General features: G+C 42.0%; 1 protein-coding gene and 1 pseudogene across 3 annotated transcripts in view; both read left to right on the top strand.

The window, feature by feature from the left end:
- Positions 1 to 26821, top strand: part of ZDHHC7 (zinc finger DHHC-type palmitoyltransferase 7) — a 211452-nt gene that overhangs the window by 78702 nt on the left and 105929 nt on the right. For all 3 annotated transcript variants that reach the window (XM_053700886.1, XM_053700893.1, XM_053700899.1), the window contains exon 4: positions 23492 to 23616. In XM_053700886.1, the coding sequence (XP_053556861.1) occupies positions 23492 to 23616 (125 nt within the window). The remainder of the gene's footprint in view (positions 1 to 23491; positions 23617 to 26821) is intronic.
- LOC128646122 (uncharacterized) lies at positions 13108 to 13211 on the top strand (annotated as a pseudogene).

The raw sequence follows: 26821 nt of genomic DNA, 5'->3' as shown, positions 1-26821 counted from the left end.
GGCGTCATCCTTACTTGTGGGATATTCTCTTCCCCAACAGGAAATGGCAAAGAGCCCAGCAAAGCTGGTCACATGATCCCTCCTAGGCTCCGCCTTCCCCAGTCATTCTCTTTGCCGTTGTACAGGCAACATCTCCACGGAGATGGCTTAGAGTTTTTTGGTGTTTAACTGTAGTTTTTATTCTTCAATCAAGAGTTTGTTATTTTAAAATAGTGCTGGTATGTACTATTTACTCTGAAACAGAAAAGTGATGAAGATTTCTGTTTGTAAGAGGAAAATGATTTTAGCAACCGTTACTAAAATCGATGACTGTTTCCACACAGGACTGTTGAGAGGAATTAACTTCAGTTGGGGGAAACAGTGAGCAGACTTTTGCTGCTTGAGGTATGACACATTTCTAACAAGACGATGTAATGCTGGAAGCTGTCATTTTCCCTATGGGATCCGGTAAGCCATTTTTATTACATAAGAATAAAGGGCTTCACAAGGGCTTTTAAGACTGGTAGACATTTTCTGGGCTAAAACGATTGATATATAAGCATTTTTAATACTTCATAGCTTTGAGGAATTATTTTATTCTTGGGAATTATGTAAAATAACCGGCAGGCACTGTATTGGACACCTTATTCTCTAGGGGCTTTCCCTAATCATAGGCAGAGCCTCATTTTCGCGCCTCTATTGCGCACTTGTTTTTGGGAAGCATGACATGCAGATGCATGTGTGAGGAGCTCTGATACATAGAAAAGGCTTCCTGAAGGCGTCATTTGGTATCGTATTCCCCTTTGGGCTTGGTTGGGTCTCAGCAAAGCAGATACCAGGGACTGTATAGGGGTTAAATATAAAAACGGCTCCGGTTCCGTTATTTTAAGAGTTAAAGCTTTCAAATTTGGTGTGCAATACTTTTAAGGCTTTAAGACACTGTGGTGAAATTTTGGTGAATTTTGAACAATTCCTTCATACTTTTTCTCATTTGCAGTAATAAAGTGTGTTCAGTTTAAAATTTAAAGTGACAGTAACGGTTTTATTTTAAAACGTTCTTTGTACTTTGTTATCAAGTTTATGTCTGTTTAACATGTCTGAACTACCAGATAGACTGTGTTCTGTATGTGGGGAAGCCAAGGTTCCTTCTCATTTAAATAGATGTGATTTATGTGACACAAAATTTAGAGAAAATGATGCCCAAGATGATTCCTCAAGTGAGGGGAGTAAGCATGGTACTGCATCATCCCCTCCTTCGTCTACGCCAGTCTTGCCCACACAGGAGGCCCCTAGTACATCTAGTGCGCCAATACTCCTTACTATGCAACAATTAACGGCTGTAATGGATAATTCTATCAAAAACATTTTAGCCAAAATGCCCACTTATCAGCGAAAGCGCGACTGCTCTGTTTTAGAAAATACGGAAGAGCATGAGGACGCTGATGATATTGGTTCTGAAGTGCCCCTACACCAGTCTGAAGGGGCCAGGGAGGTTTTGTCTGAGGGAGAAATTTCAGATTCAGGGAAAATTTCTCAACAAGCTGAACCTGATGTGATTACATTCAAATTTAAATTGGAACATCTCCGCGCTCTGCTTAAGGAGGTGTTATCTACTCTGGATGATTGTGAGAATTTGGTCATTCCAGAGAAATTATGTAAGATGGACAAGTTCCTAGAGGTCCCGGGGCCCCCCGAAGCTTTTCCTATACCCAAGCGGGTGGCGGATATTGTAAACAAAGAATGGGAAAGGCCCGGCATACCTTTCGTCCCTCCCCCTATATTCAAGAAATTGTTTCCTATGGTCGACCCCAGAAAGGACTTATGGCAGACAGTCCCCAAGGTCGAGGGGGCGGTTTCTACTCTAAACAAACGCACCACTATACCCATAGAAGATAGTTGTGCTTTCAAAGATCCTATGGATAAAAAATTAGAGGGTTTGCTTAAAAAGATGTTTGTTCAGCAAGGTTACCTTCTACAACCAATTTCATGCATTGTTCCTGTCACTACAGCAGCGTGTTTCTGGTTCGATGAACTAGAAAAGGCGCTCAATAAAGATTCTTCTTATGAGGAGATTTTGGACAGAATCCATGCTCTCAAATTGGCTAACTCTTTCACCTTAGACGCCACTTTGCAATTGGCTAGATTAGCGGCTAAAAATTCTGGGTTTGCTATTGTGGCGCGCAGAGCGCTTTGGCTAAAATCTTGGTCAGCGGATGCGTCTTCCAAGAATAAATTGCTTAACATTCCTTTCAAGGGGAAAACGCTGTTTAGCCCTGACTTGAAAGAGATTATTTCTGATATCACTGGGGGTAAGGGCCACGCCCTTCCTCAGGATAGGTCTTTCAAGGCTAAAAATAAACCAAATTTTCGTCCCTTTCGCAGAAACGGACCAGCCCCAAGTGCTACATCCTCTAAGCAAGAGGGTAATACTTCTCAAGCCAAGCCAGCCTGGAGGCCAATGCAAGGCTGGAACAAAGGTAAGCAGGCCAAGAAACCTGCCACTGCTACCAAGACAGCATGAGATGTTGGCCCCCGATCCGGGACCGGATCTGGTGGGGGGCAGACTCTCTCTCTTCGCTCAGGCTTGGGCAAGAGATGTTCTGGATCCTTGGGCGCTGGAAATAGTCTCCCAAGGTTATCTTCTGGAATTCAAGGGGCTTCCCCCAAGGGGGAGGTTCCACAGGTCTCAATTGTCTTCAGACCACATAAAAAAACAGGCATTCTTACATTGTGTAGAAGACCTGTTAAAAATGGGAGTGATTCATCCTGTTCCATTAGGAGAACAAGGGATGGGGTTCTACTCCAATCTGTTCATAGTTCCCAAAAAAGAGGGAACATTCAGACCAATCTTAGATCTCAAGATCCTAAACAAGTTTCTCAAGGTTCCATCGTTCAAAATGGAAACCATTCGAACAATTCTTCCTTCCATCCAGGAAGGTCAATTCATGACCACGGTGGATTTAAAGGATGCGTATCTACATATTCCTATCCACAAGGAACATCATCGGTTCCTAAGGTTCGCCTTTCTGGACAAGCATTACCAGTTTGTGGCACTTCCGTTCGGATTAGCCACTGCTCCAAGAATTTTCACAAAGGTACTGGGGTCCCTTCTAGCGGTGCTAAGACCAAGGGGCATTGCAGTAGTACCTTACTTGGACGACATTCTGATTCAAGCGTCGTCCCTTCCACAAGCAAAGGCTCACACGGACATCGTCCTGGCCTTTCTCAGATCTCACGGGTGGAAAGTGAACGTAGAAAAAAGTTCTCTATCTCCGTCAACAAGAGTTCCCTTCTTGGGAACAATAATAGACTCCTTAGAAATGAGGATTTTTCTGACAGAGGCCAGAAAATCAAAACTTCTAAACTCTTGTCAAGTACTTCATTCTGTTCCTCTTCCTTCCATAGCGCAGTGCATGGAAGTAATAGGTTTGATGGTCGCGGCAATGGACATAGTTCCTTTTGCGCGAATTCATCTGAGACCATCACAACTGTGCATGCTCAGTCAGTGGAATGGGGATTATACAGACTTGTCTCCGACGATACAAGTAGATCAGAGGACCAGAGATTCACTCCGTTGGTGGCTGTCCCTGGACAACCTGTCACAGGGGATGAGCTTCCGCAGACCAGAGTGGGTCATTGTCACGACCGACGCCAGTCTGGTGGGCTGGGGCGCGGTCTGGGGACTCCTGAAAGCTCAGGGTCTTTGGTCTCGGGAAGAATCTCTTCTCCCGATAAATATTCTGGAACTAAGCGCGATATTCAATGCTCTCAAGGCTTGGCCTCAGCTAGCAAAGGCCAAATTCATACGGTTTCAATCGGACAACATGACGACTGTTGCGTACATCAACCATCAGGGGGGAACAAGGAGTTCCCTGGCGATGGAAGAAGTGACCAAAATCATTCATTGGGCGGAGTCTCACTCCTGCCACTTGTCTGCAATCCACATTCCAGGAGTGGAAAATTGGGAAGCGGATTTTCTGAGTCGTCATTCATTTCATCCGGGGGAGTGGAAACTCCATCCGGAAATCTTTGCCCAAATTACTCAGTTGTGGGGCAGTCCAGACATGGATCTGATGGCCTCTCGTCAGAACTTCAAGGTTCCTTGCTACGGGTCCAGATCCAGGGATCCCAAGGCGACTCTAGTAGATGCACTAGTAGCACCTTGGACCTTCAAACTAGCGTATGTATTCCCACCGTTTCCTCTCATCCCCAGGCTGGTAGCCAGGATCTATCAGGAGAGGGCATCGGTGATCTTGATAGCTCCTGCGTGGCCACGCAGGACTTGGTATGCAGACCTGGTGAATATGTCATCGGCTCCACCATGGAAGCTACCTTTGAGACGGGACCTTCTTGTTCAAGGTCCGTTCGAACATCCGAATCTGGTCTCACTCCAACTGACTGCTTGGAGATTGAACGCTTGATTTTATCAAAGCGAGGGTTCTCAGATTCTGTCATTGATACTCTTGTTCAGGCCAGAAAGCCTGTAACTAGAAAAATTTACCATAAAATATGGAAAAAATATATCTGTTGGTGTGAATCTAAAGGATTCCCATGGAACAAGATAAAAATTCCTAAGATTCTATCCTTTCTACAAGAGGGTTTGGAGAAAGGATTATCTGCAAGTTCTTTGAAGGGACAGATTTCTGCTTTATCTGTTTTACTTCACAAAAAGCTGGCGGCTGTGCCAGATGTTCAAGCTTTTGTTCAGGCTCTGGTTAGAATCAAGCCTGTTTACAAACCTTTGACTCCTCCTTGGAGTCTCAATTTAGTTCTTTCAGTTCTTCAGGGGGTTCCGTTTGAACCCTTACATTCCGTTGATATTAAGTTATTATCTTGGAAAGTTTTGTTTTTGGTTGCAATTTCTTCTGCTAGAAGAGTTTCAGAGTTATCTGCTCTGCAGTGTTCTCCTCCTTATCTGGTGTTCCATGCAGATAAGGTGGTTTTGCGTACTAAACCTGGTTTTCTTCTGAAAGTTGTTTCTAACAAAAACATTAACCAGGAGATAGTCGTGCCTTCTTTGTGTCCGAATCCAGTTTCAAAGAAGGAACGTTTGTTGCACAATTTGGATGTAGTTCGTGCTCTAAAATTCTATTTAGATGCTACAAAGGATTTTAGACAAACATCTTCCTTGTTTGTTGTTTATTCTGGTAAAAGGAGAGGTCAAAAAGCAACTTCTACCTCTCTCTCTTTTTGGCTTAAAAGCATCATCAGATTGGCTTACGAGACTGCCGGACGGCAGCCTCCTGAAAGAATCACAGCTCATTCCACTAGGGCCGTGGCTTCCACCTGGGCCTTCAAGAACGAGGCTTCTGTTGATCAGATATGTAAGGCAGCGACTTGGTCTTCACTGCACACTTTTACTAAATTTTACAAATTTGATACTTTTGCTTCTTCTGAGGCTATTTTTGGGAGAAAGGTTTTGCAAGCCGTGGTGCCTTCCATCTAGGTGACCTGATTTGCTCCCTCCCTTCATCCGTGTCCTAAAGCTTTGGTATTGGTTCCCACAAGTAAGGATGACGCCGTGGACCGGACACACCTATGTTGGAGAAAACAGAATTTATGTTTACCTGATAAATTACTTTCTCCAACGGTGTGTCCAGTCCACGGCCCGCCCTGGTTTTTTTAATCAGGTCTGATAATTTATTTTCTTTAACTACAGTCACCACGGTATCATATGATTTCTCCTATGCAAATATTCCTCCTTTACGTCGGTCGAATGACTGGGTAAGGCGGAGCCTAGGAGGGATCATGTGACCAGCTTTGCTGGGCTCTTTGCCATTTCCTGTTGGGGAAGAGAATATCCCACAAGTAAGGATGACGCCGTGGACCGGACACACCGTTGGAGAAAGTAATTTATCAGGTAAACATAAATTCTGTTTTATGCTTACCTGATAAATTTATTTCTCTTTTAGTGTATCCAGTCCACGGCCCGCCCTGTCCTTTTAAGGCAGGTTTAAAATTTTATTAAACTACAGTCACCACTGCACCCTATGGTTTCTCCTTTCTCGTCTTGTTTCAGTCGAATGACTGGATATGGCAGTGAGGGGAGGAGCTATATAGCAGCTCTGCTGTGGGTGATCCTCTTGCAACTTCCTGTTGGGAAGGAGAATATTCCACAAGTAATGGATGATCCGTGGACTGGATACACTACAAGAGAAATAAATTTATCAGGTAAGCATAAATTATGTTTTTATACAAGTTGATAAAGTAATTATCTCAGAATGTCCCTTTTAGTGTTGGTGAGCTGTACTGCTGTTTGCCATTTGGAGTTGGTAGAAAGTTCCTAGCAGGGAGAAATTAATAGTATATATACCCAAGTAGTGCACTCTCACTTGCCAACAATGATTCCAGACCAGGGTGCATAGAAGAATATTTAGTAATGTCCAATAATATGCTCTCACTGGATTTAAACAGTGAGTAGTTTTTTATATATTATATATATATATATATATATATATATATATATATATATATATATATATATATATATATATATATATATATATATAAACTCATTGTGTAGTTCATTAACAAATCTAGACAGGCCCAAAGGCTTGTTTTCCCACAGAAAACCTCTGAATTACATTGTTTCCAATGCAGCAAAGGATTCTAGGTAAGATATGCAAATTAAGTAAACAATGACACACCTTTCTCTTGTTAAGTGTAGTCAGTCCACGGGTCATCCATTACTTATGGAATATATCTCTTCCTAACAGGAAGCTGCAAGAGGATCACCCAAGCAGAGCTGCTATATAGCTCCTCCCCTCACATGTCATATTCAGTCATTCTCTTGCAGCCTAACTAAAGATAGGTCGCTGTGAGAGGTCTGTGGTGTTTTTTTAACTTAGTTTATTTCTACAATCAAAAGTTTGTTATTTTAAATGGCACCGGAGTGTGCTGTTTGTTCTCAGGCAGCATTAGAAGAAGAATCTGCCTGCGTTTTCTATGATCTTAGCAGACGTAACTAAGATCCACTGGCTGTTCTCATCTGAGGAGTGAGGTAACTTCAGAAAAGGGGAATAGCATGCAGGGCCCCCCTGCAAATGAGGTATGTGCAGTAAATTATTTTTCTGAGGAATGGAATTGACTGAGAAAATACTGCTGATACCAATGTAACGTAAGTTCAGCCTTAAATGCAGTGATAGCGACTGGTATTAGGCTGATGAGTGTGTGTACACTGAATGTATTTTTCTAAGGAATGGAATTGACTCTGAAAATACTGTTAATACTGAAATAATGTATGAGCCTTAACTGCAGTAAAAGCGACTGGTAGCAGGCTTATTAATAACACTTCATAACTTTTCAAATGTATGTTTAAAACGTTTACTGGCATGTTAATCGTTTTTTGTGAGGTACTTGGTGATAAAACTTATTGGGGCATGATTTTTACCACATGGCCATCTTTGTTTTCTGCATAGAAACAGTTATCTGAGCTTCCCCACTGTTGTAATATGAGTGGGAGGGGCCTATTTTAGCGCTTTTTTGCGCAGTAAAAATTCAGTCAGGGAGGTAATCAGTCACAGCAGACCTGTGACAGTGTGTTTTGACTGTGATAAAAACGTTAATTATTAAATTGTTATCCGTTTTTGGGTATTAAGGGGTTAATCATCCATTTGCTGGTGGGTGCAATCCTTTGCTAACTTAATACATTTACTGTGAAAAATTGGTTGCTATAACTATTTTGGTTCATTGTTATTTCAACTGTGACAGCTTTTTGTGCTTCTTAAAGGCACAGTAGCGTTTTTTATATTGCTTGTAAATTTATTTAGAAAAGTATTTCCAAGCTTGCTAGTCTCATTGCTAGTCTGTTTAAACATGTCTGACATAGATGAATCTCTTTGTTCACTATGTTTAAAGGCCAATGTGGAGCCCAATAGAAATTTGTGTACTAATTGCATTGATTTTACTTTAAATAAAAGTCAATGTTTACATGTAAAGAAATTATCACTAGACAACGAGGGGGAAGTTATGCCGACTAACTCTCCTCACGTGTCAGTACCTTCGCCTCCCGCTCAGGAGGTGCGTGATTTTGTGGCGCCAAGTACATCAGGGAGGCCCTTACAAATCACTTTGCAAGACATGGCTACTGTTATGACAGAAGTATTATCTAAATTGCCAGAATTAAGAGGCAAGCGTGATAGCTCTGGGTTAAGGACAGAGCGCGCGGATGAGGTGAGAGCCATGTCAGATACTGCGTCACAGTTTGCAGAACATGAAGACGGAGAGCTTCATTCTGTGGGTGACGGATCTGATCCAGGGAGACTGGATTCAGAGATTTCTAATTTTAAATTTAAGCTTGAGAACCTCCGCATATTGCTAGGGGAGGTATTAGCGGCTCTGAATGATTGTAACACGGTTGCAATTCCAGAAAAATTATGTAGGTTGGATAGATACTATGCGGTACCGGTGTGTACTGACGTGTTTCCTATACCTAAAAGGCTTACAGAGATTATTAGCAAGGAGTGGGATAGACCTGGTGTGCCTTTTTCCCCTCCTCCCATATTTAGGAAAATGTTTCCTATAGACGCCACCACACGAGACTTATGGCAGACGGTCCCTAAGGTGGAGGGAGCAGTTTCTACTTTAGCTAAGCGTACCACTATCCCGGTGGAGGATAGTTGTGCCTTTTCAGATCCAATGGATAAGAAATTAGAGGGTTACCTTAAGAAAATGTTTGTTCAACAAGGTTTTATCTTACAGCCCCTTGCATGCATTGCGCCTGTCACTGCTGCGGCGGCATTCTGGTTTGAGTCTCTGGAAGAGGCCATTCGCACAGCTCCATTGGATGAAATTATGAACAAGCTTAAAGCACTTGAGCTAGCTAACGCATTTGTTTCTGATGCCGTCGTACATTTAACCAAACTTACGGCTAAGAACTCCGGATTCGCCATCCAAGCGCGCAGAGCGCTATTGCTTAAATCCTGGTCAGCTGACGTGACTTCTAAATCTAAATTGCTTAATATTCCTTTCAAAGGGCAGACCTTATTCGGGCCCGGCTTGAAAGAAATTATAGCTGACATTACGGGAGGTAAGGGCCATGCTCTACCTCAGGACAGGGCCAAATCAAAGGCCAAACAGTCTAATTTTCGTGCCTTTCGTAACTTCAAGGCAGGAGCAGCATCAACTTCCTCCGCTCCAAAACAGGAAGGAGCTGTTGCTCGTTACAGGCAGGGCTGGAAAGTTAACCAGTCCTGGAACAAGGGCAAGCAGGCCAAGAAACCTGCTGCTGCCCCTAAGACAGCATGAAGAGAGGGCCCCCTATCCGGAAACGGATCTAGTGGGGGGCAGACTTTCTCTCTTCGCCCAGGCTTGGATCCCTGGGCGTTGGAGATCATATCTCAGGGATATCTCCTTGACTTCAAAACATCTCCTCCACGAGGGAGATTTCATCTTTCAAGGTTATCAGCAAACCAAATAAAGAAAGAGGCGTTTCTACGCTGTGTACAAGACCTCTTACTAATGGGGGTGATCCACCCAGTTCCGCGGACGGAACACGGGCAAGGATTCTATTCAAATCTATTTGTGGTTCCCAAGAAAGAGGGAACCTTCAGACCAATCTTGGACTTAAAAATCCTAAACAAATTCCTAAGAGTTCCATCATTCAAAATGGAAACTATTCGAACCATCCTTCCCATGATCCAAGAGGGTCAGTACATGACCACAGTGGACTTAAAGGATGCCTACCTTCACATACCGATTCACAAGGATCATTATCGGTACCTAAGATTTGCTTTCCTAGACAGGCATTACCAGTTTGTAGCTCTTCCCTTCGGATTAGCTACGGCTCCAAGAATCTTTACAAAAGTTCTGGGCTCACTTCTGGCGGTACTAAGACCGCGAGGCATAGCGGTGACTCCGTACCTAGACGACATTCTGATACAAGCGTCAAGTTTTCAAACTGCCAAGTCTCATACAGAGATAGTTCTGGCATTTCTGAGGTCGCATGGGTGGAAGGTGAACGTGGAAAAGAGTTCTCTATTACCACTTACAAGGGTTCCCTTTCTAGGGACTCTTATAGATTCTGTAGAGATGAAAATTTACCTGACAGAGGCCAGGTTATCAAAACTTCTAAATGCTTGCCGTGTCCTTCATTCCATTCCACACCCGTCAGTAGCTCAGTGCATGGAAGTAATCGGCTTAATGGTAGCGGCAATGGACATAGTACCATTTGCGCGCCTGCATCTCAGACCGCTGCAATTGTGCATGCTAAGTCAGTGGAACGGGGATTACTCAGATTTGTCCCCCCTACTAAATCTGGATCAAGAGACCAGAGATTCTCTTCTATGGTGGCTTTCTCGGCCACATCTGTCCAAGGGGATGACCTTTCGCAGGCCAGATTGGACGATTGTAACAACAGACGCCAGCCTTCTAGGCTGGGGCGCAGTCTGGAACTCCCTGAAGGCTCAGGGATTATGGACTCAGGAGGAGAAACTCCTCCCAATAAATATTCTGGAATTAAGAGCAATATTCAATGCTCTCCTAGCTTGGCCTCAGTTAGCAACTCTGAGGTTCATCAGATTTCAGTCGGACAACATCACGACTGTGGCTTACATCAACCATCAAGGGGGAACCAGAAGTTCCCTAGCGATGTTGGAAGTCTCAAAGATAATTCGCTGGGCAGAGTCTCACTCTTGCCACCTGTCAGCGATTTACATCCCAGGCGTGGAGAACTGGGAGGCGGATTTTCTAAGTCGCCAGACTTTTCATCCGGGGGAGTGGGAACTTCATCCGGAGGTCTTTGCTCAACTGATTCATCGTTGGGGCAAACCAGATCTGGATCTCATGGCGTCTCGCCAGAACGCCAAGCTTCCTTGTTACGGATCCAGGTCCAGGGACCCGGGAGCGGTGCTGATAGATGCTCTGACAGCCCCTTGGGTCTTCAACATGGCTTATGTGTTTCCACCATTTCCGATGCTTCCTCATTTGATTGCCAAGATCAAACAGGAGAGAGCATCGGTGATTCTGATAGTGCCTGCGTGGCCACGCAGGACCTGGTATGCAGACCTAGTGGACATGTCGTCCTGTCCACCGTGGTCTCTGCCTCTGAGACAGGACCTTCTAATTCAGGGTCCTTTCAACCATCCAAATCTAATTTCTCTGAGGCTGACTGCATGGAGATTGAACGCTTGATTCTATCAAAGCGTGGCTTCTCGGAGTCGGTTATTGATACCTTAATACAGGCTAGGAAGCCTGTTACCAGAAAAATTTACCATAAGATATGGCGTAAATATTTATATTGGTGCGAATCCAAGTGTTACTCATGGAGTAAGGTTAGGATTCCTAGGATATTGTCCTTTCTACAAGAGGGTTTAGAAAAGGGCTTATCTGCTAGTTCGTTAAAGGGACAGATTTCTGCTCTGTCTATTCTTTACACAAACGTCTGGCTGAAGTTCCAGACGTTCAGGCTTTTTGTCAGGCTTTAGCTAGGATTAAGCCTGTGTTTAAGACTGTTGCTCCGCCGTGGAGCTTAAACTTAGTTCTTAACGTTCTTCAAGGCGTTCCATTTGAACCCCTTCATTCCATTGATATCAAGCTGTTATCCTGGAAGGTTCTGTTACTTACATTGTGATTCTCTTTATCTGGTTTTTCACTCAGACAAGGTAGTTCTGCGTACTAAACCTGGGTTCTTACCTAAGGTAGTTACTAACAGGAATATCAATCAAGAGATTGTTGTTCCATCACTGTGTCCTAACCCTTCTTCAAAGAAGGAACGACTTTTGCATAATCTGGACGTAGTCCGTGCCCTGAAGTTCTATTTGCAGGCAACTAAAGATTTTCGTCAAACTTCTTCCCTGTTTGTCGTTTACTCTGGACAGAGAAGAGGTCAAAAGGCTTCGGCTACCTCTCTCTCCTTTTGGCTTCGTAGCATAATACGTTTAGCCTATGAGACTGCTGGACAGCAGCCTCCTGAAAGGATTACAGCTCATTCTACTAGAGCTGTGGCTTCCACCTGGGCCTTTAAAAATGAGGCCTCTGTTGAACAGATTTGCAAGGCTGCAACTTGGTCTTCACTTCACACTTTTTCAAAATTTTACAAATTTGACACTTTTGCTTCTTCGGAGGCTATTTTTGGGAGAAAGGTACTTCAGGCAGTGGTTCCTTCTGTTTAATGTTCCTGCCTTGTCCCTCCCTTCATCCGTGTACTTTAGCTTTGGTATTGGTATTCCATAAGTAATGGATGACCCGTGGACTGACTACACTTAACAAGAGAAAACATAATTTATGCTTACCTGATAAATTTATTTCTCTTGTATTGTAGTCAGTCCACGGCCCGCCCTGTCTTTAAGGCAGATCTAAATTTTAATTAAACTCCAGTCACCACTGCGCCCTATGGTTTCTCCTTTCTTGTCTGGTTTTGGTCGAATGACTGAATATGACATGTGAGGGGAGGAGCTATATAGCAGCTCTGCTTGGGTGATCCTCTTGCAGCTTCCTGTTAGGAAGAGATATATTCCATAAGTAATGGATGACCCGTGGACTGACTACACTACAAGAGAAATAAATTTATCAGGTAAGCATAAATTATGTTTTTTACTTCAGTCTGCTTTTCAGCAGGTTCCCTTTACGCCAAAGTATCGCTGTTCACACAGCTTATAAACTTAGCTTGGGTTATTTTAAATTAGGGGGAGATAAAAGGCAAGTTTAAAATCCTCCACTACGCACAAAATATAGAAACCTGCTGATAAGCAGACTGAAGTAAAAAGGTGTGTCATTGTGTACTTAATTTGCATATCTTACCCAGAATCCTTTGCTGCATTGGAAACAATGTAATTCAGAGGTTTTCTGTGGGAAAACAAGCCTCTGGGCCTGTCTAGATTTGTTAATGAACTACACGAGTTATTTTTTCTATATTTTGTGCGTAGTGGAGGATTTTAAACTCGCCTTTTATCTCCCCCTAATTTAAAATGTTGTTGTATTCTGCCTGGAATCAACTTCACCCAGCAGTGATTCTAACCTTCTCCCAGCTGATGAGTGGCAAAAACCAAGAAACAGTCTGTCCTGGGATGGTTATGTATCACTGCACTAACCCTAGCTAAGTTTATAAGCTGTGTGAACAGCGATAATTTGGCGTAAAGGGAACCTGCTGAAAAGCAGACTGAAGTAAGACTGAAGGACTAAATAAAAGCAAAAAGGGGCCTCCTTTCAAGGGGATGAGGTGAGGAATCGATATCATTTCGGAAGCATAATTTTTGTTATGGGGGCTGCTTGTGATAGTTATTCCAGGCAGCCAAAAAAAAATAATAAAATAAATAAATATATATATTTTTATATTTAAAAAAAAAAAAAAAGTAAAAGAAGCCTGGCTCCTATGTGTGTTACTGGTTTTCCCAGCCAGTAAGTGACGATCTTCTCTGCCTGCATATGCATATCACTGTGATTGGCTGAACAATTCTTTCTTTCTTTCTTGTTGGAGAAGGATAGTAAGATTGGTGCGATATATACATGTATATGACTTTTCTTCCATTTACAGACAACATTCCAGTGCAGTTTTGCTTTATTTAAACATTTCATGTCTTTTGATTGTTTTTTGTGTTTTAAAATGCAAATGCTAGTCTATACTTAAAAAAACCATCTAATTACAGTACTGTACTATTTTTCTGATGGTACAAATGGTATACACCTACCTTTAGGTTGTATGTATAAGTTCGATTATGATATGTAAATATTGTGTAAATGATATAAAATATTGTTGTTTACATTTAGTCCCATCCCCTCTCTAAGATGTCCCAATTTACAGATTAAAATATACAAATATTCTGAAATCCATCCCTTTTCCAGCCCCAAGCAGTTTGGATAAAGGGTTTTGTTCCTGTATGTGTGTGAGGTGGGAACTGCTTCTTTTCGCCCAGTAGTTCTTTTCACAGAGGAAAACTTTCCTGAAGCATAATGAGACATCGCAACCCCAGACTATAATTTTGGCCTTCTTTGGACCTAGGCAGATGCAGCCATATTCCTCTAAGCACATTCTAAGCGCGTCTGTTTTTCCCCATCACCCTTAGGCAGGCACCCCAAGGGTCATAATTTACTTATTAATGGGAGATAAGTGCTCAGTAAGTTAAAGAACAAGCTACTAAGGCATCACTGCAAAACATTTAGGGCAAGATTACGAGTGGAGCACAATTGATAGTGCAGGGTGTGTTATCTTTTTTGTGACCTTGTGCAAACAATAGTGCACTATTGTATTATAAGTGGACGGTTCAATATTTTAACAAAGCATCTTAAAGGGACATTAAACCCAATTTTTTTTTCATGATTCAGATTGAGAAAACAAGTTTAAACAACGTTCCAATTTACTTCTATTATCTAATTTGCTTAATTCTTTAGATATCCTTTGTTGAAGAAATTGCAATGCACATGGGTAAACCAATCACATGAGACATCTATGTGCAGCCACCAATCAGCAGCTATTGAGCCTATCTAGATATGCTTGTCAGTAAAGGATATCAATAGAATGAAGCAAATTAGATAATAGAAGTAAATTAGAAAGTTGTTTTAAATGACATGCTCTTTCTAAACCAGGGGTGTCAAACTCAAATTCATCAGGGGCCACATCAGCAGTTTGGTCACCCTCAAAGGGCCGGTTGTATAGGACTATGTGTCCACTCTTTATTATCATAATAAATTATTGTCACTGCATTCAATTATTACTGTTTAGCACTAAGGGTCAAAATATTATGAAGGGGGGATGGGGGCTATATATTATATGCTGGGTGACACATGGGGGCTATATATTATGTAGGGGGGACATAGAATGCCTATCTCAATGCTATTAGCAAATAATCTGCCACTCAGCTGTTATTGTATTTGTTATATCTGCTGGTAGAGATATTTTTCAGTAAAGCTTCTTAATTTTTTAATTACCCTGGCTATAGCAAATGATCTGCCACTGTTATATACAGTTTATTTGTTATGATCTATCTGTTAGTTCTGTAAGTACAGATATTTTGTAGTAAAGCTTCAGAAGGGTACTGCATCTCTGTACTTACAGAACCAACAGATAATAACAAATAAACTCAAATGTATATATTATAACAGTGGCAGATCATTTGCTAATATCAGCCAGGGTAATTAAAAAATTAAGAAGCTTAACTTTACTGAAAAATATCTCTACCAGCAGATATAACAAATAAACTACATGTGGCAGATCATTTGCTAAAAAATATCAGCCAGGGTAATTAAAAATTAAGAAGCTTTTACTATTTTTTAATTACCCCTCAGATTTGCAAATCTACCTGCTGCCTGGTTGACAATGTTACAGTTACTTTATAATAATAAAATATGTCATTTTATTACCAGCATTTTTTCCTAGCATAACAGACTGTGCCTGACAAATAAAACTTACTTAAGAATAAGTCACAAAAATGGATATTTTTTTAAAATAATTCTGATTTCATGGGTTAGCAGCCAGAGTGCCTAAAACTTGTTATTGCAGCTGAGCCTGAGAGCACAGGTTCACATGCGCAGCAGGCAGCCAGACTCTCACCTCTCACAGTCTCGACTCACTCTCGTCTGGTCCAGATCGGCAGCGCCAAGTCAGAGGATTACGGGGCCCGGTGTGCGACACAGTGAGTGACAATCTCAGCTGCTCACTTGTCAGACAGTGTCCTCTAGCCTGCTGCCGCGTGTTCCTGTGAGAACTTCACACTCCTCAGTGCTCTAGAGTGGCAACGCGGGGTCACGTGAGATGCCCCTGGTGACATCACGCCTGCTTGCTTGTCGCTGATTCGCTGCTGCTGACCGCGGCGCGAGAATTACAAATTCAAAGGAGGGGAGGACGGTCGGGCCTCAGTGTCACGATCGCGGACGCGCTACTGTAGCAAACAATAAATATAAATGTTTATTTTTTATATTACTGAATCGCGGTATCAGGGGTGAAGGCTGGCGGCCGGCGGCGGCTACACGGGCCACATGACAAGGTCTGGTGGGCCGGATTCGGCCCGCGGGCCTTGTGTTTGACACCCGTGTTCTAAACCATGAAAGAAAAAGTTTGGGTTTAATGCCAAAACTTTAGCATGTCCTATATCTTTAATGATTAGCTTGATCATTGCACTCATATTATAAGTGGTAAGTTAAGTGTTGCTTTGCAGAACAATCTAAAATACTACTGTCAATTTGAACACTTTTATTAAAGACCTAAAGTAAACCACTATTAATAGTATAGCACAGAACTACATAAAGAACTCCACTACTTACTCACCATTGGCTTAGAGTTCAAGTGATTTCAGACATGAATTCTACTGCACTCCCTCATAGAAGCCTATTATGTGAGGGATTTGCTTGATGGAAAAAAAAAATGCAATATTAAAAAATCTCATACTGTTCAGGAAACCAGCAATACATATGGCAAAATTCAGATTGCTAATTATCCTTTCTTGTAGTTAAGAATATATAATACTTTTAAATGTTTTGTTAAATGACTGCATTGAAACTAAAAGTTTTATACACTTAATGGATAGGACGTGCACAGGATTTGTAAAGAACTAAGTTCAAGTAAACTGAAGATGATTTCTGAATTTATTTTTTACTCTCAAACATATGGATGCCCTCATATGTTCTCTAAACTAGGAGTGTCAACATGTTACAGCAATCTGATTTACTTTTGTGTTCTTATGAAATGTGCTATACTTTATTTTATTGGTTTATTTATTTATTTTAAACTAGTCCTAAAGCCCGTGCACACGGGCCATTTTTTGTAGTACAGCGGTCTCATCCTTTCTCTCGCTCTCGCACTCTCTCGCTCTCTCTCTCTCGCTCTCTCTCTCGCGCTCTCTCGCTCTCTCTCTCGCGCTCTCTCGCTCTCTCTCTCGCTTGCTCTCTCGCGCTCTCTCTCTTTTGCTCTCTCGCTCTCTCTCTTTTGCTCTCCCCCCTCTTTTGCTCTCTCTCTCCCCCCTCTTTTTTGCTCTCTCTCCCCCCCTCTTTTTTGCTCTCTCTCTGCCCCCTCTTTTTTGCTCTCTCTCTCCCCCCTCTTTTTTGCTCTCTCTCTCTGCCCCCTCTTTTTTGCTCTCTCTCTCTCTCCCCCCTCTTTTTTGCTCTCTCTCTCCCCCCTCTTTTGCTCTCTCTCTTCTCCCCCCCCCCCCCCTCTTTTGTGCTCTCAGACCACACCACGCTTCTCCGCCGGACCACGCCCATGACACGCCTCCACAACGGTTGTTTTCACCTGCTCTGCTATCTGATGTTGATCCTAAAGGCCAGGTATGTTTGTCCTTGTGCAGTCTCTACTGCACATGACTGCATCTGACAAACATACCTGGCCTTTTATTATATAGGATATATCCTCTGGACAACAATTATTTCAAGCAGAGGCATGTATTGCCCTCAAGGCTTTGCATATATCCATGGAGTTTAATTTTAGTCCTAGAAGTCTGTAACCATTTAAATTATATCTCTCTCTAAAAAAAGGAAAAAAAAAACTTTTGTCATAGAAAAATAGATTTCTTTTACAAGATATGACGAGTCCACGGATTTCATCCTTACTTATGGGATATAGCCTCCTGGTCAGCAGGAGGAGGCAAAGAGCACCAAAGCAGAGCTGTATATATAGCTCCTCCCACTCCAGTCATTCTCTTTGCCTGTGTTAGTGATAGGAAGAGGTAAAATTAGGTGTTGATTTAGATTCTTCAATCAAGTGTTTATTATTTTTCAAAGTGGTGCCACTGAGTACTATTTTGTGCTCGGATGTAGCCTAGACCAAATCACTCTCTTCAGAAAGAAAAAAGAGAAGCATTTGGTGGTTAGAATCACTGCTGGGTGAAGTTGATTCCAGGCAGAATACAACAACATTTTAAATTAGGGGGAGATAAAAGGCGAGTTTAAAATCCTTAGCATTACTGCTTTTTCTTGGTGTGCATTCATCTTTTGTGATTTAGGATGGAACTGCAACATACAGCAATAGAGTTTCCTTTAAGATGTAAACGGAATTAAAACCTCTTAACTTAGCGTTTTCCGTTATAAAGTTTCTGAGGTTCTTTACAGATTACCAAGTAGGCGGCTAAGAGCCCAGGATTTTCCGTCTCAGCACGCTCTACCTTATTGTTGAATCTTGATCTGCGGTTGCGTCATCTAATGCTAAGCGTTTTGCTTATATTTTCCGAGAAGGTATCCGATCAGAAGGGACGACAGAGTAATTTTCGATCCTTTCAAAATTTCAAGGGAGTTCACTCTTCCGCTACTCAGGAAGGGTATTATTCACAAGACCCAACCAGTCTTGGATCAAGGGTACACAACCCGAGAAGCCCGCTGCTGCTCCCAAGACAGCATGAAGGGGCGGCCCCCGATCCGGGACCGGATCTAGTAGGGGGCAGACTTTCTCTCTTTGTCCAGGCTTGGATAAGAGTTGTTCAGGATCCCTGGATACTAGAAATCGTGTCTCAAGGGTATCAGTTGGAGTTCAAAAATTCCTTCCCAAGGGGAAGGTTTCTTCTTTCACGATTGTCTGTAGACCAGATAAGAAGAGAGGTGTTCTTACGTTGTGTTAAAGACCTCTTCACTATGGGAGTAATGTGTCCAGTTCCAATACAGGGGCAGGGGTTTTCCTCAAATCTTTTTGTGGTTCCCAAAAAAGAGGGAATGTTCCGACCCATTTTAGATCTCAAGAGTCTAAACAAGTTTCTCAGAGTTCCATCCTTCAAGGTGGAGACTATTCGGACAATTATTCCATTGATCCAGGAGGGTCAATATATGACTACTGTGGACTTAAAGGTTGCATATCTTCATATTCCTATCCACAGAGATCATCACAAGTTCCTGAGGTTTGCCTTTCTGGACAAACACTTTCAGTTCATGGCTCTTCCTTTCAAGCTGGCCACGGCACCCAGAATCTTCACAAAGGTTCTAGGGTCTCTGCTGGCGGTTCTCAGGCCGCGGGGCACTGCAGTTGCGCCTTATCTGGTCTGGTCGTCTTATCAGCTGACAGTCTCATACCGTCATTGTGCTATCCTTTCTAAGGACTCACGGGTGGAAGGTGAATCTAGAAAAAAGTTCACTAATTCCACAGACAAGGGTTTCTTTCCTGGGAAATCTAATAGACTCTCTATCTATCTATGAAAATCTTTTTGACAGAAGTCAGAAAGTTAAAGATTCTGAATACATGCAGATCCCTTCAGTCCAATCCTCGGCCATCAGTGGCTCAGTGCATGGAGGTAATTGGATTGATGGTGGCTGCATGGGACATCATTCCATTTGCTCGTTTTCATCTCAGACCTCTATAGCTGAGCAGGCTCAGGCAATGGAATGGCGATTATGCAAATTTGTCTCCTCAAATAGATCTGGATCAGGAGACGAGGGACTTTCTTCTTTGGTGGTTGTCTCCTTATCATCTGTCCCAAGGGACGTGCTTCCGCAGACCCTCATGGGTGCTAGTGACAACGGACGCCAGCCTACTAGGATGGGGTGCAGTTTGGAATTCCCTGAAGGTTCAGGGTATGTGGACTCGGTCGGAGTCTCTACTTCCCATCAATATTCTGGAGTTGAGAGCAATATTCAATGCGCTTCAGGCTTGGCCTCAGTTGGCTTCGGCCAAATTCATCAGATTCCAGTTGGACAACTTCACGACTGTGGCTTATATCAATCATCAGGGAGGAACAAAGAGTTCCTTACTGATGACAGAAGTATCCAAGATATTTCGGTGGGCGGAAGCTTACTCTTGTTATCTGTCAGCAATCTACATCCCAGGAGTGGACAACTGGGAAACGGATTTTTTGAGCAGACAGACGTTTCATCCGGGGGAATGGGTACTCCATCCAGTCTTTACCAACCTGACTCTCAGATGCCAAGCTCCGAGATTCCGAGATACGGATCCAGATCCAGGGATCCTCAGGCCGATCTGATAGATGCCTTGGCTGTGCCTTGGTCGTTTAACCTAGCTTATGTGTTTCCGCCGTTTGCTCTCCTTCCCCGGGTGATTGCTAGAGTCAAACAGAAGAGGGCTTTGGTGATTCTCATCGCGTGGCCTCGCAGGACTTGGTATGCCGATCTGGTGGACATGTCCTCTCTCCCGCCGTGGAAGCTTCCATTGAGGCTGGACCTTCTCATTCAGGGACCCTTCCATCATCCGAATCTAATTTCTTTGCAGCTGACTGCTTGGAGATTGAACGCTTGATTTTATCTAAGCGAGGGTTCTCTGATTCGGTCATTGATACCTTGATCCAGGCACGTAAGCCTGTTACTAGAAAGATTTACCATAAGATATGGCGTAAATATCTTTATTGGTGCGAATCCAAGGGCTACTCATGGAGTAAGAGTAGGATTCCTGGGATTTTATTTTTTCTTCAAGAAGGATTGGAGAAAGTGTTATCAGCAAGTTCCTTATAGGGACATAAAATCCGGATGTTCAATCTTTTTGTCAGGCTCTGACTAGAATCAGGCCTGTGTTTAGACCTATTGCTCCTCCTTGGAGTTTGAATTTAGTTCTTAAGGTTCTTCAAGGGGTTCCGTTTGAACCTATGCATTCCATAGATATTACATTGTAATCTTGGAAAGTTTTTTATTTTCGGTTGTTATTTCGTCTGCTCGCAGAGTTTCTGAGCTTTCGGCATTACAATGTGATTCTCCTTACCTTATTTTTCATTCCAATAAGGTTGTGTTACGTACCAAACCTGGTTTTCTTCCTAAGGTGGTTTCCAACAAAAATATATTAATCAGGAAATTGTTCCTTCATTGTGTCCTAATCCTTCTTCTAAGAAGGAGCGTCTGCTACATAACTTGGACGTGGTCCGTGCCCTGAAGTTTTACTTGCAGGCGACTATAGAATTTCGTCAAAATACCTCTTTCTTTTTGGCTGAAGAGTATCATCTGTTTTGCATATGAGACTGCTGGACAGCAGCCTCCGGAAGGAATTACGGCTCATTCTACTAGGGCTGAGGCTTCCTCATGGTCATTTAAAAATGATGCTTCTGTTGAACAGATTTGCAAGGCTGCAACTTGGTCATCTCTTCACACTTTTTCCAAATTTTCCAAATTTGATACTTTTGTCTCGTCCGAGGCTGTTTTGGGGAGAAAGGTTCTTCAAGCAGTGGTGCCTTCTGTTTAGGTTCCTATCTTGTCCCTCCCTTTCATCCGTGTCCTATAGCTTTGGTATTGTATCCCATAAGTAAGGATGAAATCCGTGGACTCCTCATATCTTGTAAAAGAAAAGGAAATTTATGCTTACCTGATAAAATGTATTTCTTTTACGATATGACGAGTCCACGGCCCACCCTGTCATTTTCTAAGACAGGTCTTTATATTTGTTAAACTTCAGTCACCTCTGCACCTTGGCTTTTCCTTTCTCTTCCTAACTTCGGTCGAATGGCTGGAGTTGGAGGGAAGGGAGGAGCTATATATACAGCTCTGCTGTGGTGCTCTTTGCCTCCTCCTGCTGACCAGGAGGCTATATCCCATAAGTAAGAATGAAATCCGTGGACTCGTCATATCGTAAAAGAAATACATTTATCAGATAAGCATAAATTTCCTTTTTGACAGCAGATAAGAACTTGAGGCCCAACAAGTCTGCCCAAAATTCCTAGGTGTAAACCTAAAGGTCATTATTGAAATGTGCATGGGTGCATTTCAGTTTCAAATATAATAATTTTTGCTATATACTTCCGTTAGCAAAAAAGTCTTCAAGTAAATGTTATTACTGTTTTTCAGTTGCAAATATAAACAGAAAGAGGAGCAGTCTGCCATTAACAAACAACTGCTCTGTTGCTTGTTTTATGGCCCGGTTACCACTTGGGAGTAGCTTCTTTTAGTTCATTTGTGCTTTTCATAGAGGAAAACCTTCCTGAAGCATATCAGTCTGATTCCTCCTAACAAGGTCAGTCCAGCCCTGAATTACCAGACAATTCTCCTCTAAACAAGGAAAATGGCAACCCCAGATGATCGTTTTGTCCTCCTTTGGGACTCGTCAGTGAGGTGCAGTCATATGCTTCTAAGAACATTGGACACAGAGTCCACGTCTGGTTCCCCCATCACCCTTGGGGAAACTTTCCCCAGGGTCATAATACAAATACATACAGAAAGAGAAGCAGTCTGCCAGGAATGAACAACTGCTCAGTAGTTTGTTCTATGGCGAGTTACCACCTGGGAGTATCTTCTTTTAGCGCAATTGTGTTTTTCACAGAGGAGAACTTTCCTGAAGTATATCAGTCTGATCCCGCCTAACAAGTTCAGTCCAACCCCCAAAATACCATTCAATTCTCCTCTAAACAAGGGAAATGACAACCCCCCAGGTGATTGTTTTGACCCCCTTTGGGCCTTATTGAGGTGCAGCGATATTCCTCTAAGCACATTGGGCCAGGAGTCCACATCTGGCTTCCCACATCACCCTTAGGGAGACTTTCCCCAGGGTTATCATAATACAAATATATATATATAAAGCAAACAGTCTGCCAGGAACAAACGGCTCAGTGGCTGTTCTTTTTACTAGTTAGCACCTGGGATTAGCTTCTTTCCGCCCAATTGTGCTTTTCACAGAGGCATATGCACAAACGCTTACGAGAACCTGTGCACTAGTATTCAAACACCACACCTTATCAGAGAGTTGTCGTTTGTATGACTCCAGTTAAATCTTCACAGACACAATGTACTGCACTGCCAACTCTCTGAGCTTGAATACTGATGCACAAGCCCTCACAGCATATTTGAGTATGTCACTGAAAAACAGTAATAACTTTTAGTAGAAGCATTTTTGCTAATAGAATTTAAAATGTAAATGTACTCATGTATGTTTCCTTTTTGACATTTCTATCAGTTGAATTAGTTTGTATAATAGCCTTATGCGTGTCCCATGCACTCTTGAAGTCCCCACAATATTTGTCTTGTCACATCTCATGGAAGTTTATTGCATGAAATAATGACCCGTTCTGTGAAGAAGTGTTTCAACAAATTACTCCTAAACCTGATACCCTTCAACTTGGGATCATGACACCTTGTTTTGCTGTTATTTTTTTTTTTTATAAATGACTTGAATGTTTCTGTCATATCGCCTCTTTTTCTCTCAACTTCTCTAAGCTGTTCATATTTAGGTCATTGAGCTTTTTTGGGAGTTTTAGCAGCCTTCCTTTGAGCAGATTCTAGTTTATTTATATCCTTCAGGAGTTATGGACTTCCAGAACTGCGCAATACTAAATATGAGGACAAGCTAGTTATTTGTAATGTGGCATAAGAACCTTGCTGCTGCTGAAAATGCCTTTACCTTCCTTGCTGCAATACTACATTGTTAACCACATTTTAAACCATCTGTCATAACTCCAAAGTCCTGTTCCTCTTTTGTAACTGTCAGCCCCTACCTGCTTGCATTATGTAATTGATAATCCTGATAATGGGTTGGCATCTCCCACCTCCCTCCCATCAGGGGAGTTGATGATAGGGTTGCCTTATAGCTCAGGATTTTATTTTCTATCGATGCCTAGGTAGGAAAGGTATTTAATTTGGCTTTTCTTCTATCTTATAAAATGAAGACAGATTATTAATATGAAAGCTTAAGACCCCAATTAAACAGTGCTTTAGATATTGTATTTTCATTTAATTTTAGGGAGCTGTGCCCAAAGGAAATGCCACTAAAGAGTACATGGAAAGTTTGCAGCTGAAGCCTGGAGAAGTGATCTACAAGTGTCCAAAATGTTGCAGTATCAAACCAGAGCGTGCTCACCACTGCAGGTAATCAAAGATTCCAATTTGGCATGGACCATAATTTTTAAAAGGGCATTTGATTGCCAAAAATAAATAAATATTTGGAATACAAGACAAGGTGATAAGTCTAATTGCGAGAATGCATGCAGCAGTATTTTTTTCAGGATCATTTTGGCTATTTTTTTGCATATGTCCTATCCTTTCTTTTATAGGCTGACAGCTCTGCTTACTTTATAAAATGACACCTGCTGGAGTACATAAAGTCTGTTTATTTTGAAATGGTTTTAAAAATTTCTCACACCCATGTAGAAATTATTAGATGGGCATGGGATTGTCCTTTTTTTTTATAGTTAAAGGGATTATAATTTTAAAGGGATAGAAATATCAAAAATGAAATGTGCATTTCAATTTGAAACCTAAGCATTTTTGCAACATACATCAGTGAAAATGATGATTACTGTTTTTCTGCGGCATGCCCATATATCCTGTGAGGGCCCGTAGATCTGAATCTAAACACTATGGGGCCCATCTATCAAGCTCCGTGTTTCTGGCGAGCCTGCAGGCTTGCCAGAAACTGCAGTTATGTAGCAGCCGTCTAAAGGCCGCTGCTCCATAACCCTGTCCGCCTGCTCTGAGCAAGCGGATAGACATCGCCGGAATTCAACCCGATCAAGTACGATAGGGTTGATTCACACCCCCCTGCTGATGGACGATTGGCCGCGAGTCTGCAGGGGGTGGCGTTGCACCAGCAGCTCTTGTGAGCTGCTGGTGCCATGCTGAATACGGAAAGCGTATTGCTCTCTGCATTCAGCGAGGTCTTGCGGACCTGATCCACACTGTCGGATCAGGTCCGCAAGACCTATGATACATAGGCCTCTATGCGTGCACAGAGAGCTGGTGGTGGTGTGTATTGCTTCTAAAGACATAATTTGTTTCATATAAGCCACTGCTGACTCTCTGAGCAGGCATGGTGTTTGAATACTGGTGCACAGCCTTCATAGGATATGTACGTATGCCACTGCAAAACAGTAATAACCTTTACTAGAAGCATGTTTGCTGATACAAGTATATTGCAAAAAATGCTTTTATTTCAAATTGAAATGCACTGACACACATTTAATTTTTGACTGTTCTATCCTTTTAAACATTTTTGCAGTATACTTCCATTAGCAAAAACAATATTTCAGTTATTGCTGTTCTTCAGTGGTATATGCAGATATGCTCCCCCTGTGCACCTGCATTTAAACACCACACTTTCTCAGTAAACAGTAGATTATATGACACAAATAAGTCTTCACTGACACATTACACACCACGGCAAACTCTTTAAGGCGTTGTCTAAATCCTGATCCCCTATTCACATGTAGAAAATGTGTGTATGCATCAGAAATGGTTATCATTTTATAAAAGTGTTTTTGCTAAGGAGAGTATATTGCAAAAATGCTTCTATTTAAAATTTAAATGCATAATTGCACTTTTCTATTCCTTTAAATGTAATGAAAAGGGACTGTGTGTGTAGTGCTCAGTCATACAGATCCACCTGCTGGTTTAGGTAAATTTTCTTTCAAAATAATATTTTCCACAACTTCTAACTAAAATTGCAATGAAAAAAAATGGCTCCTTAAATATTTCTACAGCGTATATGCAAAGGTGCTATTCAAGTAATTGTGCAACTTTAAATCATTTTTAGGAGCAAAATTGAAAACAATTTATTGAAATGTATATTTTGCAAGTATTGATGTGATAGTGGGAATTGGGTATTTCTTTCATAAGGTCGTGAGATTCAATGAGCCTTGACATGTGGTATTCAACTCGAGGCCATTAGGATGAGGCAAAGATACCACAAATACTATGAGCTTTTAATGCTTTCTACCTTCCTGCATATCTCAGTCATAATCTTTGACTCCATGGAGGAAGCTGAAGAAAAGAGGTTCTCCAGATTCTTTGTTAGGGGTTTTGACCCAATTTCCCCTCATAGAAGCAGGAACAGAAGAAAGGGGAACTTGGAGTACTGGGCAGTGACAGAATAACAGCCTGTGGGAGTTGGTCACAAGCCTGCCATATGTGTCGTGAGAACTTGTCCCTTAGCCTCCTCCTGTTGGTTCGTCATCGTACTCCTATCAAATATCCTCTGCTTTTACTTGCACAGCACTGGATGGGCTCTCTACGGATGCAGTCTGTGGGTGGGTGATGCTGGGGGTAAGTACAAGAGCACTCACATAGCCCGCAGGCTATTAGTAAGTACATTATTCACATGTATAGCATAACCAGGGGACATTCCAGGTAACGCATATATATTAAACTTAGAGATGTACATATTATCTTTATTGATATTATATGTATTATGCATCACTGTTTGTGTTGTTCATCAGTAAGAACTGCTCTGTCACACTTACATTGGGGCTTATGTGCGCCTCTCTCAGACACTTGTAATTGATTACTTTTTATTACTTTCCCTCAGCAATAGCGTAGTTCCTCTGTAACATTGCCAAGAATATTTCAGCATTGCAGAGCACTCTCTGATGGTTTTGATGCAATTTCTTTTCCATACTTTGGTGGGTTGGAGAACACTACTCTCTGTTTTGGTGGCGCTATATTTGAGAGCTTTTCCTGCCCCTTTTTCTTTCACAATTCTCCATCAACACAGCGTCAGTCTTTTCAGCATAGCTCCCCATTGTAGTTGTGCAAATCTTCTGTTTCAGCATGGATCAGTGTTTTTTGGACGGGGCGAGTACCCTAACCATCAAGGGCTTGTAGAAAAAATCCATAATATTTGTCCTAGGACATCCAGGAAAGATTTTTTTCTGATTATATTTATTTAAAGGGACAGTCAACACCAGAATTTTTGTTTGTTTAAAAAGATAGACAATCTCTTTATTACCCCTTCCCCAGTTTTGCATAACCAACACAGTTATAATAATACACTTTTTACCTCTGTGATTAACTTGTATTTAAGCATCTTCTGACAGCCCCCTGATCATGGCATTTTATTTATTATCTTTTGACTTTTATTTTAGCCAATTAGTGCAGTGTCTGCCACAGGCGTGATCACAATGTTATCTATATGGCCGACATGAACTAGCTCTCCCCTGTTGTGAAAAGCAAATAAAAAAGCATGTGACAAGAGGCGGCCTTCAAGGGCTTAGAATTTATCATATGAGCCTTCCTAGGTTTAGCTTTCAACTAAGAATACCAAGAGAACAGTGCAAAATTGGTGATAAAAGAAAATTGC

The sequence above is a fragment of the Bombina bombina genome, chromosome 1, assembly GCF_027579735.1.
Source record: "Bombina bombina isolate aBomBom1 chromosome 1, aBomBom1.pri, whole genome shotgun sequence".
NCBI classification, from domain to species: Eukaryota; Metazoa; Chordata; class Amphibia; order Anura; family Bombinatoridae; genus Bombina; species Bombina bombina.
This window is presented reverse-complemented; position numbering and strand designations above follow the sequence as displayed.